Source organism: Natator depressus, chromosome 19 (genome assembly GCF_965152275.1).
Source record: "Natator depressus isolate rNatDep1 chromosome 19, rNatDep2.hap1, whole genome shotgun sequence".
Lineage (NCBI taxonomy): Eukaryota > Metazoa > Chordata > Testudines > Cheloniidae > Natator > Natator depressus.
This window is the reverse complement of record NC_134252.1, coordinates 8,143,566-8,165,899: the sequence shown is the minus strand read 5'-3', so window position 1 is coordinate 8,165,899 and position 22,334 is coordinate 8,143,566. Positions and strand designations below refer to the sequence as shown.

General features: G+C 42.5%; 1 protein-coding gene across 1 annotated transcript in view; it reads left to right on the top strand.

Moving 5' to 3' along the window:
* Window positions 1-22,334, top strand: part of MYOM3 (myomesin 3) — a 55,472-nt gene that overhangs the window by 24,653 nt on the left and 8,485 nt on the right. Inside the window, exons 14-30 of the mRNA XM_074934465.1 lie at window positions 466-649; window positions 1,614-1,788; window positions 3,089-3,210; window positions 3,898-4,085; window positions 5,165-5,291; window positions 6,291-6,469; window positions 6,546-6,660; window positions 10,724-10,880; window positions 11,490-11,599; window positions 12,334-12,378; window positions 12,862-12,998; window positions 16,088-16,232; window positions 17,376-17,435; window positions 18,871-18,938; window positions 19,231-19,341; window positions 20,235-20,322; window positions 21,461-21,499. Of these exons, the coding sequence (XP_074790566.1) occupies window positions 466-649; window positions 1,614-1,788; window positions 3,089-3,210; window positions 3,898-4,085; window positions 5,165-5,291; window positions 6,291-6,469; window positions 6,546-6,660; window positions 10,724-10,880; window positions 11,490-11,599; window positions 12,334-12,378; window positions 12,862-12,998; window positions 16,088-16,232; window positions 17,376-17,435; window positions 18,871-18,938; window positions 19,231-19,341; window positions 20,235-20,322; window positions 21,461-21,499 (2,050 nt within the window). The remainder of the gene's footprint in view (window positions 1-465; window positions 650-1,613; window positions 1,789-3,088; window positions 3,211-3,897; window positions 4,086-5,164; window positions 5,292-6,290; window positions 6,470-6,545; window positions 6,661-10,723; window positions 10,881-11,489; window positions 11,600-12,333; window positions 12,379-12,861; window positions 12,999-16,087; window positions 16,233-17,375; window positions 17,436-18,870; window positions 18,939-19,230; window positions 19,342-20,234; window positions 20,323-21,460; window positions 21,500-22,334) is intronic.

Sequence of the window (22,334 nt, the reverse complement as noted above, 5' to 3'; positions counted from 1 at the left end):
GCGTAAATCCAGATCCTGATGCCTGGCCCATGATAATAAGCCAACAAGCAGGCAGGGAGGAAGGAATCTTCCTTCCATAGGCCACATGCAGGAAACTACTCCCCCTATATGGATGGAATAACCTCCACGGGGCCTTACCCAGCCATCAGCAGTAGAGAGGATGGGAGGAACTGCACGGTACCAAACATTCTGGCTTCCCACCGTCCCTCCCCTGCTCCATTCATATCTTACCCCCACGCGTCCATTCCCCATCAGCACAGTAGCACTGCACCACCTCTGCTGCAAAGAGGCCCTTTGTGGCCGACAAGGAAGGGGTTAGATTAGCCCCCAAGAAATATTTAGTTCAGGTAAAGAAGATCTTTATTTCTCAAAAACAGTACACAGTTATGTTGTAGGACCAGGGGAGTAACCGCTCCAGAAAGTTTTCATCACTCTGGATTGTAAATTGCCATATTTCCTTTCCAGTCCATTGCAGGCAGCAACAGCTGGCAAAATGTCAATCTGGAGATGGCGGTGAATTCCCCAAGATTTGCACTCTTTGATCTTGTGAAAGGAAAATCATACTGTTTCCGAGTGCGATCTGCTAACAAATACGGAGTAAGCGAGCCATCCTTGCCCAGTGAGCCCATTACTGCTGGAACAACATTAGGTAACAATATAAAAAGCATGACACTAATAACATGGAAGAGGTGATATGTTATAACACTAGCATTGGCTTCTTTTCTCTTTCTTTTGTGCACGGCGGTACACCATTACAGCTCTCACTTGGACTTCAGGAAGTCTCTCAAAGCCTTAAATCCATATTTAATTACATTGCAGTTGCTCAGCACACAGTGTAAAATCTAACCAACCAATGAGGCTGGAATTAAAGTTATTAAAAAGAGGAAACAGATCAAGTCCCTATATTCCATTCCAAGCATACTTCTGGGACTCGCTCAAATGTCTCCTGTGTCGTGCATGCTCTAAGACAGATGTAGCACATAGCAACACAAGAAGGAAGGCCACAGCCCTATTCTACAATGGTGGGTGACGGAGTCAGTCTCTGGGGACTCCAGGATGAGCAGCAGCAGGGCATGGGATGTTTGGTTGGGGGCGATAATTGTGTAATATTTGTGCTGAGATGTCTAGAATACGAGGAGGCAAAGACTCATGTTTCCCATGTGTCATGCCAAAGTTAGGCCTCTAGGCCTTGTGCTGGCCTTTTTCATTCTCTCGTTTGAAGGTAGCCTGAAGTTCATTCAGGGTGTTCTGTGCCTCTGGCTGCTCCCATTTAGTGTGACCTTTGTATTTTGTCCCCAAAACAGCATGTGGAGTTGGGAATTGGGGCCTGATTCTCCTCTGATTTAGGAAGGTATAAACCCCAGGAGTAACTCCTGTGTTATCAATGGAGTTACAATGGTGTGAGAGGAGAATGACGCCTTATAAATCTAGAGACAGACAAACAGACACACCCATAGGCTGCAATCAGGAGATTGGATCAAGACACTGTGCTCTGCTTTGGGAAATGATGCCCCGGCCATGAGGATATCAAACATCCCAAGTCACCCCTGGAACTGAGTTACAATTTATAATAGAATAAACCTTATTTTGTTCCATTTTTTCCCCTTTTTCAGCTCCGCTCCCACCTCCCTCTCAGGTTCTAGCTTTCAGAGACACCAAGACGTCTGTTGTTGTGCATTGGGATAAGTTGAAGGAGGATCAGGAGCCCCATGGCTATTATGTATATTGTCGGGAGGTTGGGACAGATGAATGGCAGACTGTCAACAATAAACCTGTGACGTGTAACAGGTGAGTTTAGCAATTGACCTCCATTCAGCAAATACGGTGCATTCACTTGGATTTCTGTGTTTATGGTAGGAATGGGGTGCAGATAAAAAAAGAATTTCCCTACACATACGCGCACACATAACACACATCTGAAACCTTTGCCTGTTTTTAGAACCGAACCACTGTTCAGGTTCTGGAATGTCCAGATTTAATTTAACATCTGAGGCAAGTTAACATGTGGGGCAGCAAAGCAGCGCATGTTTCCATGTGTTGTCAGAACACAGTCATTACTGGGGAGGTAGATCTTGCAGTGTCTGTGGAACAACAGACCATTTGTATTTGCTCTATGGTTTAACAATGTGTCATCTTTCAAGAATGGGGAGTAAGGGAATGCCTCTTGTTATATGGCCTGATGTTAATGAATTAGAAAATGCCTGTAATAATACCTAGCTCTTATATAGCCCTTTACCAAGAAGGGCAGTATCATTATCCCCATTTTACAGATGGGGAAACTGAGGCACAGGGAGGGGAAAGTGACTTGCACAAGGTCACCAGAAGTCCAGTGGCAGAGTCAGGTCTCCTGAGTCCCAGTCCAGTGGTCTATCCATTAGGCCATACTCCCTCAGAAAGTGCAATTTTGGACAGTAGGCAGGCATGGTCTGAAATAGATGCTTCTCGTGGAATGCGTTTTAGGGGATGCTCAGCACATGCTCAGTCACCCTATGAGTAAAATGCACTGGTGCCCACAAAGGGCAGGTGGCATCAGAGCATAGATATCTGTCAGGCTGAAACTCAATGGGGCCGGATTCTCATTTACATAAAGGCTGCTTTACAGCAGTCCGGCAGCACAAAGAGGTCTCAAGGTGAGTGAAAACTTTAAGTCCCCTTTCCACAGGCAGAGCAGTGTAAAGGGACCTTAGTGTGAATGAGACTCTGATCCAATAAGAAGAGCTGGGAGACAGCCATTAAACACCCTCTCTCTCCAAGTTTGCCCCGGTGCAGAAGGCCTTCACTAAAGTTTCTTTTATCGGATCCAGATGTTGAGAGGTGCCAAATGCCCACAACTCCCGTTGATTTCACTGGGAATTGTAGTGCCTAGAATCAGCTCAATAACTCTCAAGATCAGACCCCTATTTACTAATTGTTCTATAGGTAACACTTTTGTGAGTCAATGCGCTTTAAGCTACAGGGGTAAAGAACCACATGACACAGAAATAAATTGTAGCACACTGATAAAATTATTGAAATGCTGTTTTCTTCCAAAGGGCTCTTTGCCTTACTTTGAACACCTATGTGCAAGCAAATTAATGATCTCTCATAGGTTTACTGTTCCAGGGCTTCAGCCTGGGAAGGAGTATGTATTTTGTGTGAAATCTGTCAATGAAGCAGGAGTGAGTGACAGCTCACCAGAATCTGACCCCATCATTGTGAGGCCGGCTATATGTAAGTATTGCATTGCACATGCACACGCACAGAAAACTAGCTCCCTCGTCAATGTATCCTTTATGCACAGCTGGGTCTAGCCACTTGTAAATGATCCCACCCCTAAGCAGGTAGAGGTAGAGGGGGCTTTATTCTCTTCTGACGTGCAGCTTGTCTCCTCATTTGCACTTGTCCAAAGTGACTGTAGAACGTTATCACTCTGATTTGTTAGTGTTTCACATTGCATTGCATGCATTTGGCACAGGTGTAAGTGACCACACAAAATGCAAGAGAGCAGAAAATCTGGTTCAGTATCTTCCACTTCTCCAGTGCAGACCCCATTAGTAGCCTCCCAGCAGTCATGTCACGTGCCTTCATCGTTCTCCATTATCTCACACTGCTGCCTTCCCCCGACCCTCTCTTGCATTTGCCCTGCACCAGTTAAAACTATAAAGCTCCGAAACACCCAGGAGTTTCCCCACAAACAATTTAAATGAAAATTAGGCCCATTTGAAGGCCCCTTTACATAGCCAGAGTAGTGTAAAGAGGCCTTAGCAAATGAAAATCAAGCCCAGTGTGAACATACCTGGCACAGATAAGTCACTCTCACTGATTCAACATCAACAGCTCTTTTCTGGATCGCCAGCAGGATCCCAAATATATTTCATAGAATATCTATTTTCCTCTCTCTTTTGTCCTCACCATTAGCTCGTCCGTCAGCCCCACGTGACTTTGCCCTGCTGAGCTGTGGGAAGAACGACATGACTATTGGGTGGAAAGCCCCAAAGCACAAAGGAGGAGGAAAGATTCTGGGCTACTTCCTAGATCAGCATGATGCTGCTGAGCTAGACTGGCATGAAGTCAACATCAGACCTACTGTTCAACGAGTTTACAAGGTACTGATTTCATAATGCAATACTGCATTTCTGTGTGAGGGAGTGGTGGCTAGATGAAGAGGTGAGCCATTTTCCTCCTCCAGCCTTGACCCTTCTGTAGCCCAGACCCCCTCCCCATCTTGCTCTTTCCCTGTTCCTCATCCCACACCTTTGAGTGTCCCCAGTAAGTCTGACAACTTCTCTGTTGGACCTGGGGGATGCAATTCAGTTCAAGTTTGTCCCACAGTCTGATGCCCAGTGCATCTGGGGCTGTTTGGAGAGTTCTGAGTAATACAATGTTGCTGCTATTCTTAATTAATCATAATTCAGCATCACACATCTCTTACTAATTATTCTACAGGGTTACTAAGATCCTGTGAGGTCTCGTTCCGGCTCAACAGAAAGAGCAATCAAGCCCCTTTATGGCATTGGGTGTGGGGGCTACCACCCAAGGACCTAGGCCACACAGTAGGTCAGAGCTCAGCTGTGTGGACTGAAGAGCTTCCCTGATTGTGAGGTGTAGGATATCTGTTGCAGGTTGTGTGTGTTAGAGCAGAAAGCCAGGAGAAGCAGCTGTGAGTGTGACTCGAAGCGGAAGTAGAGGGATATGGCTCCTTGGACATGGAGCTCACAGGAGTGGCAGAGTTAGGGATTTCTGAGCAAAAAAAAAAACAAAAAACGGCCTGCTGTGGTTTGTTTCTACTTTGTTCAGGGAAACAAGACTTTGTGTAAGTTTTTTGTAAACACACCAGATTACACCAAGACTATGCCTGACTCATATCAGTCATTTCTCCTCCTAACAGAAACAACTCTGCAAGACCCCACATTTTGGCTAACCACTCAGGCCAAAGGGGCAACAGTATGTTTTAAGGGCATCTTAATTGGCAGGTTGCTCTTTTCTTTCCTAATACAATGTGTACACAGGATGTTTTTAACAGATGCACTGAATTATCTACAAACGCTCTTTGTTACTAGGTTAGGAGGGGTTTTTATAAACCCTTTCCATGCCATCCTAAAAACATGCCCTTAAAGATACTAATTACAAATACACTGTACTATACAAAGCTATGCTAATAATCTCTTTGCTTCTGATCTCAAAGGTTACCAACCTCAGTGAAGGACATTTCTATGAGTTCCGTGCTTGTGCGACGAACATGGCGGGAGTCGGGAAAGTATCTGAACCCAGTGACTTGTTCAAGTGTGAGGAATGGACGATGCCACAGACAGGTAAGGACAACATGTCAGCAACAGCCAGAAAACAATTCTAGGGACGTTAACTATCCCCCTTTCATAAGATAAACTGACTTACTCTTCTGTGATGTTATGAGATTTTTGGAAAACTATGGATTTGGTCATATTGATGAGCTCCGGTAAGAACCCTGGATTCAAACACACTAAACTTTGGGGAAGTTTGCATCAGAAGCCGTATTGTGATCTGTATAGCAGACAGAACCAGAAGCCCTGCTCAGAGCTCCTTCCACATTTTGGGAAGGCTGGGGTTGGAATCTGTGCCAGAGTTTTGCAGCTTGGACCCATCTCCCAGTCACGCAGGTGAGTTGGGAATCTGAATCCCTTTCACTAAAATGTTAGCATACATGTCACCAGGCAAGGAGATACAAACCGTGCTGGTCCCGGAGAAGCACCTCTTACCTCAGGCATGCACAGAGGTGCAGCTCCCCATGGCCCCTAGCTTAGGACACCCTTTTTCCTGGGACTGTACTAAAGGAACACAGGAAAAAAAATAAGTCATCTGCTACAAAATAAAGCAGGCACCTCAGGCTCTGAGATCCCATCCTCAGAGCACGAGGAGAATCTCTATGGGACAGAGATCATCTTTTTGTTCTGTTTGTATAGCGCCTAGCACCATGTGACCCTGGTCCATGACTAGGATCCTAGGTGCTACAGAAATACAAATAATAAAGAAGAAGAAGGATCATTGTACACTACGCCACGTAGCCAGTTGGGAGCCCCATGCTCTGGAATCCTGTTGCCAGAGAATGGGGAACCCTGACGCACTATGTAAACCTCTCTGTATGTTACATAAGTACAAATGACATTAAATAGAACAACGTGGCCATTTTCATACAAAGCCTGCTGGAGAAAGGACCTCTTCTGAACCCACCATTCATTCATTGCCCTCTGCGATCTGAGGCTCACACCAGAGGCACGTTACTGCATCGTCTGTTGTGATGTCCCTGTGTGACAGTCTACCCTTCTTCCAAACAGGCCCCCCCTATGATGTGAGGTTCACCGAGGTGCGGGACACAAACCTGATGCTGCACTGGGAAGCACCGTTGTACACAGGAGCAGGTCCAGCCACTGGATATTACATTGATGTCTGTGAAGAGGGTTCAGAGGAATGGAAGCAACTAAATAAGCAGCCGACAGCCAACACCCACATGAGGGTTTGTATACAAGCCAAGCAGGCAAGCATTCCTTATTATTTAGCATGGTGTAATTCATTACATTGGGTTTCCACAGGTTTCTGACCTGGAGACGGGGAAATGCTACATTTTTCGAGTACGGGCATTGAACAAGGCAGGGATTAGTCTACCTTCCATCCCCTCTGATCCTGTGGTGGTTGAAACCAAACCAGGTATGAGCCTAAGGGTGAACAAATTCTGTCTTTGTTGAGTGCCTCTCAATAAAAAGACACTAGGGTTAATTGCACAGGCTGAAGTGTGAAAGGAAAACAGAGTATTCTATCTACTATACGTCTCCTGTCCCTGTTACCATAGGGTTCGAGCACCTCGTAATCTCCAACACATTTATCCTTCCTCGCAGCACACTGTTCCCTGTAGTACAGAGACACTCAGTGATTTGCTACACTTCACACACAAGTCCGTGGAAGAGCAGGGATTTGAACACAGTGCTCCCCAGTCTAAGGCGAGCATCCTACCCAATGGACCATCCTCTTTCACTACTGATTAGCTGAGTTTACAGTTCATCTTGTGCTATGATAAATGTTTGCAATGTGTGTGAGAGTACCCACTGCACCTGCAGTGCAAACAGAATCACAGGAGTGTAGGGCTGGGGGTTAGGGTTGGGACCTCAAAAGATCCTCTACTCCAGCCCCCCACACTGAGGGAGGATTAAGTATAAGGGACCAGCTGGCTTGCATGTAGTGCATATTAACATGCTTCACAGTTGGACCATGTGCAATAAAAATGGTCCCATTTTGTGTTTCAGTCTGCATGGATGTAATCTGTTCTGTCCTGCTAAATGAGATTAATTTAGCCCTGGCATAAACACATTTTATTTTATTCCAGTGCAGTTACACAAAGGATGAATTTGACCCTTTGCTTTAGGGGAAAAAACTGTCTATCACAACAGCCCAAGCATCCATAGGAAGGGAGTTTGCTACATATCTCAGAGATGCCGTGCTGTGATTTTTAACGGGGTACACCAAGACAGATTTCTCTAAAAATCTTATTAATACTCTGATAAGAACCTGCTTATTAAATATTTAGTTCCATTTTTATTTATTTTTAACAACAGCAAATGGAGTGACAAGATTAAAGGATATAGATGAGCAAATCCAGTGGCCAGAAATGATCTAAATTATATAGCTCTGGACTTCTCTGAAAATACAGAATACCGTCTTTCTTTGAATTCAGATCCCATCTTTGTTTGCACTGTGTGCCAGAGAGAGAGAGAAAGGTGAAGTCATCTGTGTGGACACTGTGTCCTGCTTTGTTTGGATAAAGGATCTTAGAAATGTAGGCTTGGAAGGGACCCTGAGAGGTCATCTAGTCCAGCCCCCTGCGCTAAGGCAGGACCAAATAAACCTAGACCTTCCCTGTCTGGTCTTTATCTAACCCATTCTTAAAAACCTCTAGTGATTGGGACTAAATGAATCAAACTGTGCCATAAAATCTCTGTGGATAGAAATTCCATGCTAGAACAATAAGACTAGAGCAGTAGGAATATATTACCAACCATCTGACCAGAATGGTTACGGTGATTATAAAGTGCTCAGGGAAATTAGAGAAGCAGAAAATGCAATAACCATGAGTGATTTCAACGATCCTCATATTGACTGGGTATATGTCACCTCAGGAAGGGCTGCAAAGATAAAATTTCTGGACCCATAAATCACTGCTTCTTGGAGTAGCTTGTCCTGGAACCTACAAGGGGAGAGGCAATTCTTGATTTAGTCCTAAGTGGAGCACAGGATCTGGTCCAAGAGGTGAATATAGATGAACCATTCAGTAATAGTGACCATAATGTAATAAAATTTAACATCTCTGTAGGGAAAATGTACCAAAGAAACCCACCACATAGTATTTAACTTCAATAAAGGGAACCACACAAAAATGAGGAAGGTAGTCACATGGAAATTAAAAGGAACTGTCAACAAGGGTGAAATGCCTGCAAACTGCATGCATATATAAAAACACCATAAAGGCTCAAACTAAATATATACCTCAAATAAAAAAAATAGTAGGAGAACCAAAAAAGAAAAAAAAACCACCCCCAGGGCTAAACAGCAGAGTAAAAGAGGCAGTTAGAGGAGAAAAAGGCATCCTTTAGAAATTGAAGGTCAAATCCAAGTGAGGAAAATAGAAAGGAGCATGAACACTGGCAAGTCAAGTGTAAAAGTAAAATAAGGCAGGCCAAGAAAGAATCTGAAGAGAAACTAACTAAAGACACAAAAACTAACAGCACAATATTTTTTAAGTAGATCACAAGAAGCCTGCAAAACAGTCAGTGAGGGCGCTGGATGATTGAGGCATTAAAGGAGCACTCAAGGAAGACAAGGCTGTTGCAGAGAAGCTAAATAAATTCTTTGCATTGGCCTTCACTGCAGAAGATGTGGGGGAGACTCCCACAGCTGAGCCATTCTTTTCACAGGACAAATGCGAGGAACTGTCCCTGACTGAATTGTCAAGAGAGCAGGTTTTTGAACAAATTGATAAATTAAACAGTAATAAGTCACCAGGACCAGATAGTATTCACCCAAGAACTAAAATATGAAATTGCAGAACTATTAACAGTGGTATGTAACCTATCACTTAAATCAGCCTCTCTATCAGATGACAGGAGAGTAGCTAATGTAATGCTGATTTTTGAAAAAGGTTCCAGAGGCAATCCTGGCAATTATACGCTGGTAAGCCTAACTTCAGTACCAGGCAAATTCGTTTAAACTATAGTAAAGAACAGAATTATCAGACACACAGATAAACATGATATGCTGGGGAAGAGTCAACACAGCATTTATAAAGGGAAATCATGCCTCACCAATCAATTAGAACTCTTTGAGGGTATCAGCAAGTATGCAGACAAGGGTGATCCAGTGGATATAGTGTACTTGGACTTTCAAAAAGCCTTTGACAAAGTCCCTCACCAAAGGCTCTTAAGCAAAGTAGGCAGTCCTGGGATAAGAGGTAAGGTCCTCTCATGGATTAGCAAGTGGTTCAAAGATAGGAAACAAAGGGTAGGAATAAATGGTAACAATGGAGATAGGTAAATAGCGGGGTCCCTCAAGGATCAGTGCAGGGACCTGTGCTGTTCAATAATCTGGAAAAAGGGGTGAATTGTGAGGTGGCAAAATTTGCAGATGATACAAAATTACTCATGATAGTTAAGTCCAAATCTGACAGCAAATTGTTACAAAGGGATCTCACAAAACTGGGTGAGAAAATGGCAGATGAAATTCAATGTATGTTGATAAGTATGAAATAATGCACACTGGGAAAAAATAATCCCAACTATACATACAAAATGATGGGGTCTAAATTAGCTGTTACCACGCAAGAAAGAGATCTTGGCATCATCGTGGATAGTTCTCTGAAAACATCCACTCAACGTGCAGGGGCAGTCAAAAAGGCTAACAATATTAGGAACCAATAAGGAAAGGGATAGATAATAAACCAGAAAATATCATAATGCCACTATATAACTCCATGGTATGCCCACACCTTGAATACTGCATGTGATTCTGGTCACCATAATCTCAAAAAAGATATATTAGAATTGGAAAAGGTGCAGAGAAGGTCAACAACAATTATTAGGGGTGTGGAATATAGCTTCCATAGGAAGAGATTAAAAATACTGGGACTGTTCATCTATGAAAAGAGACAAGTAAGGGGAGGATATGATAGACATCTATAAAATCATGAATGGTGTGGAGAAAGTGAATAGGAAAGTGTTACTTACCCCCTCACATAACACAAGAAGTAGGGAGTCGCCCAAAGAAATTAATAGGCAGCAGGTTTAAAACAAAAAAAGAAAGTACTTCATCACACAATGTGTGGAATTCATTGCCATGGGATGTTGTGAAAGCCAGAAGTTTACCTGGGTTCAAAAAAGAACTAGATAAGTTCCTGGAGGAGAGATCCATCAATGGCTATTAGCCAAGATGGTCAGGGACCCCATGCTCTGGGTATCCCTAATCCTCCAACTGCCAGAAGCTGGAACTGGATAACATGGGATGGATCATTCAAAATTGCCCTGTTCTGTTCATTCCCTCTGAAGCATCTGGCACTGGCCACCATCAGAAGACAGGATACTGGGCCAGATGGACTGTTGGTCTGACTCAGTATGGCCGTTATGTTCTTATTTCACAACCTCCTTTGGAAGCCTATTCCAGTGCTTAACTATCTTTATAGTTAGAAAGTTTTTCCTAATGTTTCCAAAATTTTGTTTCTCTTATGCAGGCACAAATGAGATTGAACTGGGAGTGGACAAAGAGGGCTTTATTTACATGGCCTTTGAAACTCCTGATATGTGTGACTCTTCTGAATTTATCTGGTCAAAGGATTATGAGGGACCTCCAGATCCTAACCGAGTCGGAACTGAAGATAAAGGCAACAAGTAAGTGGGCAATGCACATTGGGAAAATGAGTGTTGGAAAGTGGGGCAGAGGACTGTTTACACACTAAGCTGGGGAAAACAACAGGACAAAATATTTTCCAGAGAAATCATGGAAAGCAAAGCTTTCAACCTGCCAACCCAAATGTTCAACCTCTCCATTAGAGATGGCTGAAGAACCAGTATGGAAAATGTAAGATCCTTCCTCTCGCCCTTCAAACCTCAGATAAACATTTGCACTTTTACGACACATCTGACAATGAACCCAAACTTCCAATCTTATTAGGAACTCCAGACAACACTGCTGATGATACACCAGGGATGAATTTGACCCATTGCTTTTATTTCCCAAGCATATCTGGACTACTGTCCTGACTTCCAAATGCAGAGCCCATGATGTGTGGAGCTCAGTTAGGCCTTGAGCATCACAGAAAGGAAGAATCAGAGTTGTTCTTCTGCTAAGGCTTTAAGACATTTTGGCTGTGCTACTCCCACAGTTGCATTCAAATTACTACATGTTTGCGCCTCTAGATTTACAAACTATGTTGCATTCTCCTCTCAAATAGCCCCATTTTAGACAGACCCCTACTGTGTTTCTTTTTCTTCTTCAAGATCTAAACTCATACTGAAAAATGCATCAGAAAAGGATCTGGGGACATATTCAGTGGAGGTAACTGATGTAGATGATGAGATCTCCGCCAGCCATACTTTAACCCAGGAAGGTAAAAATCCCTCATTACAAATATCTTCCCATGGGCTGTAATTTGTTAATTCTGAATGGCTGGGCAAAAGCTCTTCCCAGACCTTTAGGAGAAGAAGTGGTGCCACATAATGGGAATAGAAAGGAGACTTCCTATCCTTTAAATGGCCAGATGTGACTGATTACTCCTACGGTATGAGAACTTGAAGATCATGACATATGGCATCAGAAAAGAAATGTTCTCATAGCCTCAGGGCTTGTCTACACTTAAAATGCTACAGTGGCACAGCCACTACCTACGCCAACAGGAGAATCCTTCCCATCAGCGTAGCTAATCCACCTCCTTGACAGGCAGTAGCTAGGTTGATAGAAGAATTCCTCTGTCAACCTAGTGCTGTCTACATGGGGATTTAGATTGGCTTAACAACACTGATCAGGGGTGTGGATTTTTCACACATCTGGCCAACATAGATAAACTGACCTAATTTTCTAGTGTAGACTAGGCCTCAGAGTTTTGCATATTACCACAACATCACAGTAATTTAGGCTTTTTTTAAAGCTGTTTCTCTAACTGATGCCAGCATTGGATATTATTTTCCCAGCTTCTTAATCCCTTCAACTATGACTTGTTTTGTACCTGTTAAGGACTACTTGACTGGATGATGAAGGGTCTGTTAACAAGATAAATTGATAATGAGTTGTGGTTTCAGTTTGGCTTTACTGATCTAAGTCCTGTGCTGTTCTCTGCATTTTCAGAACTGGACAATTTGCGGAAAATTAGTCATGAAATCAGAAACCCATGTAAGTTGAACTAGTGGCAACAGGCATTTGGGAACATCATACACAGACTTTCCTGGGGACTGTGGGAAGACTTTTGTGTGCCAGTGGGAATTGCATGCCTGGGAGTTAAGCCAGCAGGAGTTTGATCTCTTGGTAGGGCCACCCAAGCTGGACAGGTCAATGGGGAGGGACTAGACAAAGAGCCATCCACTGGCCCTCCAGGCTGGGGGTTGAATGGTAGCTTTTTTATGAGGCTAGGTCGTTGGCCTAAGTTATGGAAAGACAATATGGTAGTCATTCCAACAAAGAGCACAATAGACAGGGATGGAGGAGCCTTGTTTGTGCCCAAAGTGTCATCTGATAGCATGGGAAGGATTTAGATTCAAATATAATGCACAGTAAGGGTGAAATTGAGATCAGTATCTAAACTCCAACTGATACCATTGGATCAGGATTTTATCCTAAATCCTCAACCATGACCAGCCACATTCCCTCTCCTTCCAGTGATTGAGCTGATCTCCGGGTGGAACATCGATGTCCTTGAGAAAGGAGAAGTGCGTCTGTGGCTGGAGGTGGAAAAGCTGTCGCCAGAGGCAGAGCTGCATTTAATCTTCAATGGGAAGGAGCTTTCAAGCACTCCGGTACGTGTGTTCCTTCTAAACTCCCAACGTGTGCGTGACTTCCTCTGACCCGTCTTCACAATGGGCTAGACTGTCTCTATGAAACCACAGCTCAGAGGAGATCATTGATTCAGAAGCCTATTGTTTCCCATCACATATTTTTATGCTTCGTCTTTTCGAAGACTCCGGGCTTCATTCCCCACCGTGCCCCAGTGGTCTGAGAGAGAGCCAGTCACTGCTCCCGGATTCTCAGCTGTCATGTCCCAACATTAGTTAAAGTCTATGATGTAATGTCCCTTGGGCATCTTGTGCTAGCAGAGAACTGAACATGAGAGAACCTCACTCCACCCTGACCCCTTCCCATCCCCATTCCTGACACACACCCTACATCCCCTTATGCTGAGAAGGGGGTTGGGAGCTGCAATGAAGAATATGACACAGTCAGGCAGCAGAGCTACCTCTGCCATCTTTGCACTAGCAGACTTTCTCCCCGAACAAGGGGGTTCTCTAGGGGCAATCTCCAACCATTTTAAGTTCATTTTACATGATAAGCGAGCTTGGTGCACCAAAGAATCCAGTCTCCCATGACTAATTTAGCCCTGGTGTGAGCATGTGCTAAGAAATACTGTCTTTGCCAGTTAGATGAGGGGGAGGCTTAATGCTGCCCCTTCTGTACTACCCAGCAAGCCTGGCTGATTTTCACACCTGTCTTTGAGTTGGCTGTGTATAAATCTTCTGGCTTTTGAGAGCAGATGCATGCAACCCGTTTCCAAATTGCAGACATTGAAAATAACATTGCATCATGTGTCGCAAAGTACTCTTGCATTGTTGTACATTTAAAAGAACATATTAACCCCTTTTTGGCCCTCCCATCCCAAAACCTAATGCTATATATGTTTTAAAAAGTATTTACTCTGGGGGACTCGACGGTTCAGAATTAAGAAAAGGATAATGGAACTATTCACCTGTGGTTCAAATGCAGTCTAACAATGTCAAAATAACAAAGTCATGGGTGTTTTGTGATAGGCAAAACCTGAAGCCTCTCCTAGACTTTGTTGCCATGTGTTCTCCAGACACAGAAAGTGTCTAGCAACATTCTTTGAGGCTTTCCCTATGCAATCACTATCTTTTCTCGACTGTGTGGTTTATGTGGTAATGCATGATTAAACAGTGCATGTCAAGCTCTTTGTATTGGTAATATTTGCTTGCGGCAAACAGGTTGGCCACGACTAATGATGACAGCTAACATTTTTAAACATCTGATGGATTTAAGCATGTGTATATATAAATGTTCATGGTATATTAGTGAGTGCACAGTGCCATGGGGTGGAGGTGTTACCCTCACTACCACCCAGAGGTGTGACTACTTGCAACACATGGCTGCTGCTTTCAAGAGCTCTTTTTCATTACATAAAAATCCATGTGATCGCACAGAATCCTGGCGAGTTGGGAGCTTTAATACGCAGCAAGGGAGAATCTATTGTACTATGTGTTACAGTGGAAACCTCTTAGGCTGTGTTCTCCACAGAAGCACCCTGCCACAAGCAGGTTCCCTTGTGCTGATGTGAAAACCCAGTACACAAATACATATGGACTTTTAATAGAAAACAAAATTCATTTGGGAGTCAAATTCTGGACCATGATTACACCAGAGTAAGGGATGGGCATGAGGAGGGAGAGGGTTTGTTGGCCCCATTGTAGCCCTGGGTGTGTCTACACTGCAAAAAAGAAAAAAAAAGGTACATTCTTAACTTGGGTTAAAATAGCAATGAAGACATGAAAATAGACAAAGAAAATAACAGAACGCCACTAGCCGTCACCTTCAGCGCCCAACTAAAACCTCTCCAGCACATTATCAAGGATCTACAACCTATACTGAAGGACAACCCATCATTCTCACAAATCTTGGGAGACAGGCCAGTCCTTGCCTACAGACAGCCCCCCAACCTGAAGCAAATACTCACCAGCAACTACATACCACACAACAGAACCACTAACCCAGGAACCTATCCTTGCAACAAAGCCTGTTGCCAACTGTGCCCACATATCTATTCAGGGGACACCATCACAGGGCCTAATAACATCAGCCACACTATCAGAGGCTCGTTCACCTGCACATCTACCAATGTGATATATGCCATCATGTCCCTCTGCCATGTACATTGGTCAAACTGGACAGTCTCTACGTAAAAGAATAAATGGACACAAATCAGATGTCAAGAATTATAACATTCATAAACCAGTCGGAGAACACTTCAATCTCTCTGGTCACGCGATTACAGACATGAAAGTTGCGATATTACAACAGAAAAACTTCAAAACCAGACTCCAGCGAGAGACTGCTGAATTGGAATTCATTTGCAAATTGGATACAATTAACTTAGGCTTGAATAGAGACTGGGAGTGGCCAAGTCATTATGCAAGGTAACCTATTTCCCCTTGTTTCCCCCCCCCGCACTGTTCCTCAGACATTCTTGTTAAACCCTGGATTTGTGCTGGAAATGGCACACCTTGATTATCATACAAATTGTAAGGAGAGTGATCACTTTAAATAAGCTAATAAGCTATTACCAGCAGGAGAGTGGGGTGGGGGGAGAGAAAACCTTTTGAAGTGATAAACATCCATTTTTTCATGGTCTGTGTGTATAAAACATCCTCACTGCATTTTCCACTTTATGCATCCGATGAAGTGAGCTGTAGCTCACGAAAGCTTATGCTCAAATAAATTGGTTAGTCTCTAAGGTGCCACAAGTCCTCCTTTTCTTAATGAAGACATGGAGACTCGACTTCTAACTTGGGTTAGCAACTCAAGTTTTATCCCAGGCTCCCTTGCAGGGTTTCCCTTGAGCTGCTAACCCGAGTTAAGAACCAAGCTGCCATGTCTTCACTGCTATTTTTACCCAAGTTAGCTAACCTGCGTTAAGAATACACCTTTTATAGGCAGTGCAGTCATACCACAGGTATCCAGGGCAAATATACCAGGGTGGTTCTACAGGTATAGAGCGAAGCCAGGCTCTATGTTGAAGACGGCATGGGGCTGGGATTTGATGCCGGAATAACTTCCCTATGAAAAACTGACCAATTTACCACCAATACTTTGTTTTACGTAGACACATAAGATAAACTTTGACAAAGCAAACGGCCTCATAGAACTAATAATCCAGGACTTCTGTGATGACGATAAGGGGACGTACACAGCCCAGCTGCAAGATGGAAAAGCTAAAAACCAGTTCACTCTGGCTCTCATTGATGACAGTAAGTAGAAATTCAGGGCTTAATCCAAAGCCCACTGAACTCAGTGGGAGTTTTTCTACTGACTTCAGTACATTTTGGATCAGACCCTTAGAGAGAGTGCCAGCTAATGGCCACAAATGGTTTCCCACAGTTATATTGTGGGTAGTGATTGAAGGTATCAAGTATTTATTATAATGCATTTATTCAAAAGCCAGGAATCAGTCTTCCAGTAGAAGCTATCTGAATGGCTCCTTAGCACAGATCCAAGACTTTAGTTTTATATCTGGAGTCCTGGATAATAATCTTTGGCCCTGCTAGAACATCACAGCCATGGATCTGTGTTCATATATTTTCTTCTTTATTTGCTGTATACACGTAATTCCCTCACAACAAACTATCTATTGACACACAGGGGTTGATGGTGTGTACTGTGATTTTTAGTCATTTTATCTTATCATAACATTGGCCTGAAAATTCAAGGACGTTAACAACTACATTTGAATAAGTGCAATAAAGAAACTGCAGTGAATAGAGAAAGTCCATATGGAAAAGAGAACGGAGCTCTGTAAGGTGAACAGATAGGCCCATATATGCAAGTGTACAGAAACATTTTTGGCTCTTTATGAACAGAAAGTTGCAGTTTTCCAGTCTAAATTCTTCCCTAAATAATACTGTAGCCTTTATTTGACAGTTCTCATTTTTAAACAGTTTGGCGATTGTTTTTAATCTTATTGGATTGAGTCTCTTGATGCCTGAATCTGTATTTCTAATATTTCTCCCTTGAAAAGTTTCAAGTTCCAGGACTCCATCCTGTATTCTTTACATACCCCAAAAAACTCCTATTTAAACCGATGGGAGCTTCCACTGCCTAAAGATCAGCCCTTAAAAGCAAATTCACTGTATCTTCTTGAAAATAAATATTACATTCTGAGCTGCTAGCAGCATGAAAGGCTAATAGAGCTGACCTTGCCAAGGATTCTATACTGAAGAACAGAGTTTAACTGAGGCTGGAGAGATGGCTCTTAGAAATATCATACACTGTATGTGTTTTAGAGTAACATCCTTCCTGGTTAGGAATCTATACCATGTTACATGGAAAGGGGTTGTAATGGTTGTTTCAATGCCCTTTCGTTGACCCTGATCTGTCACTGTTTGTTTTTTCAGGTTTTGATAAAGTTGAGGCGGAGGCTGATGCTAAGCGGAGAGACTGGAGGAGAAAGCAAGGTAAGATAGCCTCAAGGTCACTGACTTTGCCAGGACTGGTGAAAAGTTGGTGAAAGCTGAAACAAGGATATTCTACTGAGAGCCCAAACAATAAGTGAAAAGTAAATTGCTCTCTTCAGTATACTCTTATTTAAACTGCTTGCTGGACTAAGATAGAGCATTTTATTTTAGGTTACTGTTTTCTGGCCATTAAAAATCAAATCAAATCAAAGTTTGATTTGTTTTAATAGTTCGAGGCATGTGACCAGCTGTCTCTGGAAGAGGGCCCCTGAACCAACACCCTGACTCTGAACATGCCTGAGATTCAGAAAAGGTCCAGTTTAGATGGGACTCAGATCCATCTTTATCTCCTGGTGGAAAGCAGAGAATGTGGAAATCTTCACTGTCAATGGGAGCAGTACATTCCCCTGTCTCCCTCCCCTATCTTGTGGCTGATGTATGAATAATGAGTATAAAAAAGCTGTTTTCATGGAAAAGAGTAGCTGATTCATAGATTCCAAGTCCAGAGAGACTTTTGTGATCATCTAGTCTGGCCTGCTGCATAACACAAACTATATAGAACTCCCCCAAAATGATTACTAGAGCAGAACTTTTAGAAAAACATCCAATCTTGATTTTAAAAGTGTGAGTGTTGGGGAATCCACCACAACCCTTGATAAATTGTTCCAATAGTTAATTGTTCTCACCATTAAAAATTTATACCTTATTTCCAGTCTGAATTTGTCTAGCTTCAACTTCCAGATATTGGACCGAGTTATACCTTTCTCTGGTAGATTGAAGAGCCCATTATTAAATATTTGTTTCCCATGTAGGTACTTATAGACTGTAATCAAGTCACCCCGAGCCTTCTCTTTGTTAAGACAAATAGATTGAGCTCCTTCAGTCCATCACTGTAAGGCAGGTTTTCTAACCCTTTAGTCATTATCATGGCTCTTCTCTGAACCCTCTCTAATTAGTCAACATCCTTTTGAATTGTGGGCACCAGAACCAGATTAAAAATGGACAGATGAATTTGCCTTTTAATTGGGTTCACAGGTAGTTCATAGCAGGAGAGCAGATTGGAATATTTACACATTATCTATTCCATTGCCCTCCACCTGCAGAATATCCATAATCTTTCAATATTGACCTGACACTCAACCTAAATGAAAGGAGTAATTGGAGAGCATAATCTACCAGCATTTTAAGAAAAGTCCTGTTAGTCACCATAAGAACTATTTTCCTCGGGAACTTTTTAAAATTATACATCTAACATTATGGTGCCTACTACATATAAAATACAAATTCCATAAAATTGGAACACGGAAGAGTTAATACAAGGAGGACAGTGCTGCGATTTACCACTAGATGGAGCCATTGCATGGTCTAATATTAAAAGCAGACCTGCAGGAAGGACTAGCAAGACTGGTTTTTTGTTTTGTTTTTTTACTTGTAGGTCCTCATTTTATAGAGAATTTGCAGTGGAAGGTTACTGAGGATTGTGAAGTTCTGCTGACGTGCAAGGTAAGTATTACTATACAATTGTTACTGTGTACAGTAGCATCCATCTATTGTTAATATAGATGTGCATTTTAAGGAGACTGCATAAATAACACCAGCTCTAACTAATTGATATTTGCCTACTGATAAAAGGCAAGATCCTGGAAGTAAATCCTAACAGCTCTGGAGAACAAGGGGGAAAGCTTCACCTAATACTGAGGGAATCCCCTGGGACAGCTGAAGTCTCATAATTAGAAAGACATCCTTGCATTCAGAAAGATCAGTATTCTGATTGCTAAACCTTTACTTTGAACAGGCAACAAACATGAAAAAAGACACCAACTTTAAATGGTTCTTGGATAAAAAAGCACATTTGGACGGTCTGTATGATCCGCAGACTGGGACTGGAACTCTTCGGATTAAAAAGGTGAAAAACATAATGCAATTTGGGGGCATTTGTGATATCACTTCAACATGCAATAAATGTGGGTAGATATTACTAAGATATTATTATTATTATCATTTACTGTTTGTTTCTGGCAGTACCCACAGTGTGCTAGGCACTCTTCAAATACAGAATAAAGCATGAAAAAAAAAACAGCAAAGGCTGGAAGATAAAGCCAGAGAAATTCAAATTAGAAATAACGCTCATATTTTTAACAGTGAGAGTGATTAACCATTGGAACAAACTCCCAAGAGAAGTGGTGGATTCTCCTTCTCTTGAAGTCTTCAGATCAAGACTGGATGCCTTTCTGTGAGAGGCTTTGGTCAAACCCAAGTTATTGGGCTCAATACAGGAGTAACGGGATGAAATTATATGGCCTGTGATCTGCAGGAGCTCACTCTAGCTGATGTAATGGTCCCTTTTGCCCTTAAAAATCAATGAATCCTTGACCCACAGAGCATCAACAGGTGAATGAAGGGGGCTCTGTGGTAGAGTTAATGAACTAGAGTTTTGTCTGTGCAGAGTTATCCTGCTTGGTCTCAGTTTTTCAACTTAATTTCAAATAAACCATTTCCATATCAAAAACCAGTATATACATAAGCGTGAGTGGCAATCTCTGCTTAGATGAGACCCAGGACCATCAATATACATCAATCCTGCAGGTGGAGACTGATGTGTATCAATACGGCTGTATATGGGAAGCTTGCAAGGGGCTGCTTTCATTCTAGTCAATACTGTTGTTAACTCACCAAATTCACCCAGATGACCGGGGGAAATTCACCAGTACATTACAAACAGAGCTCTGATCTCACCCGCCCAAAACTGTCCCATACTTTAGTGATCTGGGAAATTTCCATTTTGAAATATTTTGCCAGCTTACCAGAGAGGATAAAGGAATATACAAAGCGGTTGTTTCTGATGACCGAGGAGAAGACATTACTGAACTTGATCTCAGTAAGGAAGGTAGGATGATTTCATACTAATAGGCAATATGTTACACTTTTTTGTATGTGTGTGTGTGAGAGAGATCAGGCTTTCAACACGGCTTTAAAATTAAACTTTCCACCTGTTTTAAGTGTTTTCTATAGTACTCATTATTTTAATATGTAAATGCTTCCAAATGTAATCAGGTCTACATTATGAGCTCTCTAGTGGACTTCGAGAGTTTTCTACTCTTTTCTCTTCTCTGGTACAGGAGGCTATGTATTCCTTTATATATGTATGTTGTAAATTTCAAGAATAAGAAGTATTTAAATGTGGGATTAGGATCAGAAAATGTACCAAGTACAAATAGCCCGTTTTTACTTACTATCGTCCTGATCCAAAGCCCACTGAAGTCAATGGATCAGATCCTATGGCTACTCCTTGCATGTGTCTCTGTCATATCTCATTTAATGACTGACATATGCAAGTTTAAACTCCTGCTAGCTCTGCAGATCCTCAAAAGTGAGGGAAGAGCAAACTGGGTACTGTTTTCCATTGTGCAGCCTCAACAAAACTGAGTTTCTGATTGCAGAATCTTTAGTACCAGTGATGTCAAATGCAAAAAGGACATTTTTACTTTCAACCCCCTGCTTTAATTAGCAGTGCTGTGAATTCTTCTAGAAGTTAGAGAGAGAGTAAATATTGACAATCCTCCCAATGTCATTCCACACAGTCATTTTTCAAATCGTGACCGTGCTATAAAACCTCTCGAGCAGCAGGGGACAGAAGGGGTGAAACTCAAAGGTATTCCGAGCATTTAAACTCAGCAGGAATCAGGAGACTCTTTTCCCCAGGCTTTAAACTCTGCCATGTCATCTGGCATCTGTCATTTAATCCTGATAGGTAAATTTGTATCCCATGCAAGATACATCACTGTGTATGCTGAATGTTAAGGAAGCTGACAACATCTGAATAAAGTAAGATATGTCCAACATGTAGAAATAAATGAGTCAATCGCAAAAACTTTATAGCCAGTGAAGTTTACCAATAGGAAAACACAACAAAATAAATACCATATACAGTAGGTTTTATGATCTGAAGAGGCTGTTGGTGAATCAGATGCACATTGCTAGTGAACGTATTTATGGCTGATAGAAGCTTCTTTCTGTGTGTGCAGGGTTTGAAGACATTCTCAAAGAGCTCTGCAGGGTTAGTGGTAAGTCTGTTTCTCATCTGCTTCAGACTGTAAAAATAATACTTAGCAGAGGTATGTAACTATTATCCCTATTGTACAGATGGGGAAACTGAGGCAGAGGGAGGCAAAGTGATTTGCCCATGGTGGGAGAAAGAGCTGGTCTCAGGGCTGGGATTGGGACTTAGGAGTTGTCCTTTGTTCGATCAAGAGGCCACTCCTTTCCCTCTGAAGTAAAACTCCTCTGTTTTGTAAAGGTGGCAAATGGGGAAGTAAAGTGAATGGGGAACAGGAGGCATTTAGACTCTGCTGTGGGTTTGGGGGGATTTGGGGAATTGAAGTATGGGGAGAACAGTCAGTAAACAGCTGGAAATGAGAGGGGAAGAGAAGTGAGCTGAAGGCAGGGCTGCTGCAGCAGGTGAGAGAGGAGTTAAATATATTCTACTCCTGTTTTTCACCTGATCCTCCCAGAAGGGCAGGAAATGTTATCTCTTTAACTCTTGCTATGATCTGTTATTTCTGCCCAGACACCTGCAGTTGTCACATTTTAACATCAAAGTGAGCGGAGACCTAAGTCTCTCTGGCCTTGTCTATAGTAGGGAATGTGCCCATTGCTGACAATGGGTTCAGCTGGCCTGGTGCAGTGTAGACCCAAGCAAATCCCGTTCAGGAAGCATCGTTAAACCCTGCACAGAGCAGGCCTAGATGATGTGGTGGTAAAAATGTTACTCTACCCCCATCATTGGTGGCTGCCCCAGTATTAGAACAATGAAAGGTGAGGTTGAGAGAAGGCCCTAATGTGTCTATGGGACCTCCTCTACTTAGGATCCAGGCCTCCGGAGGAAGTATGCACATTTCT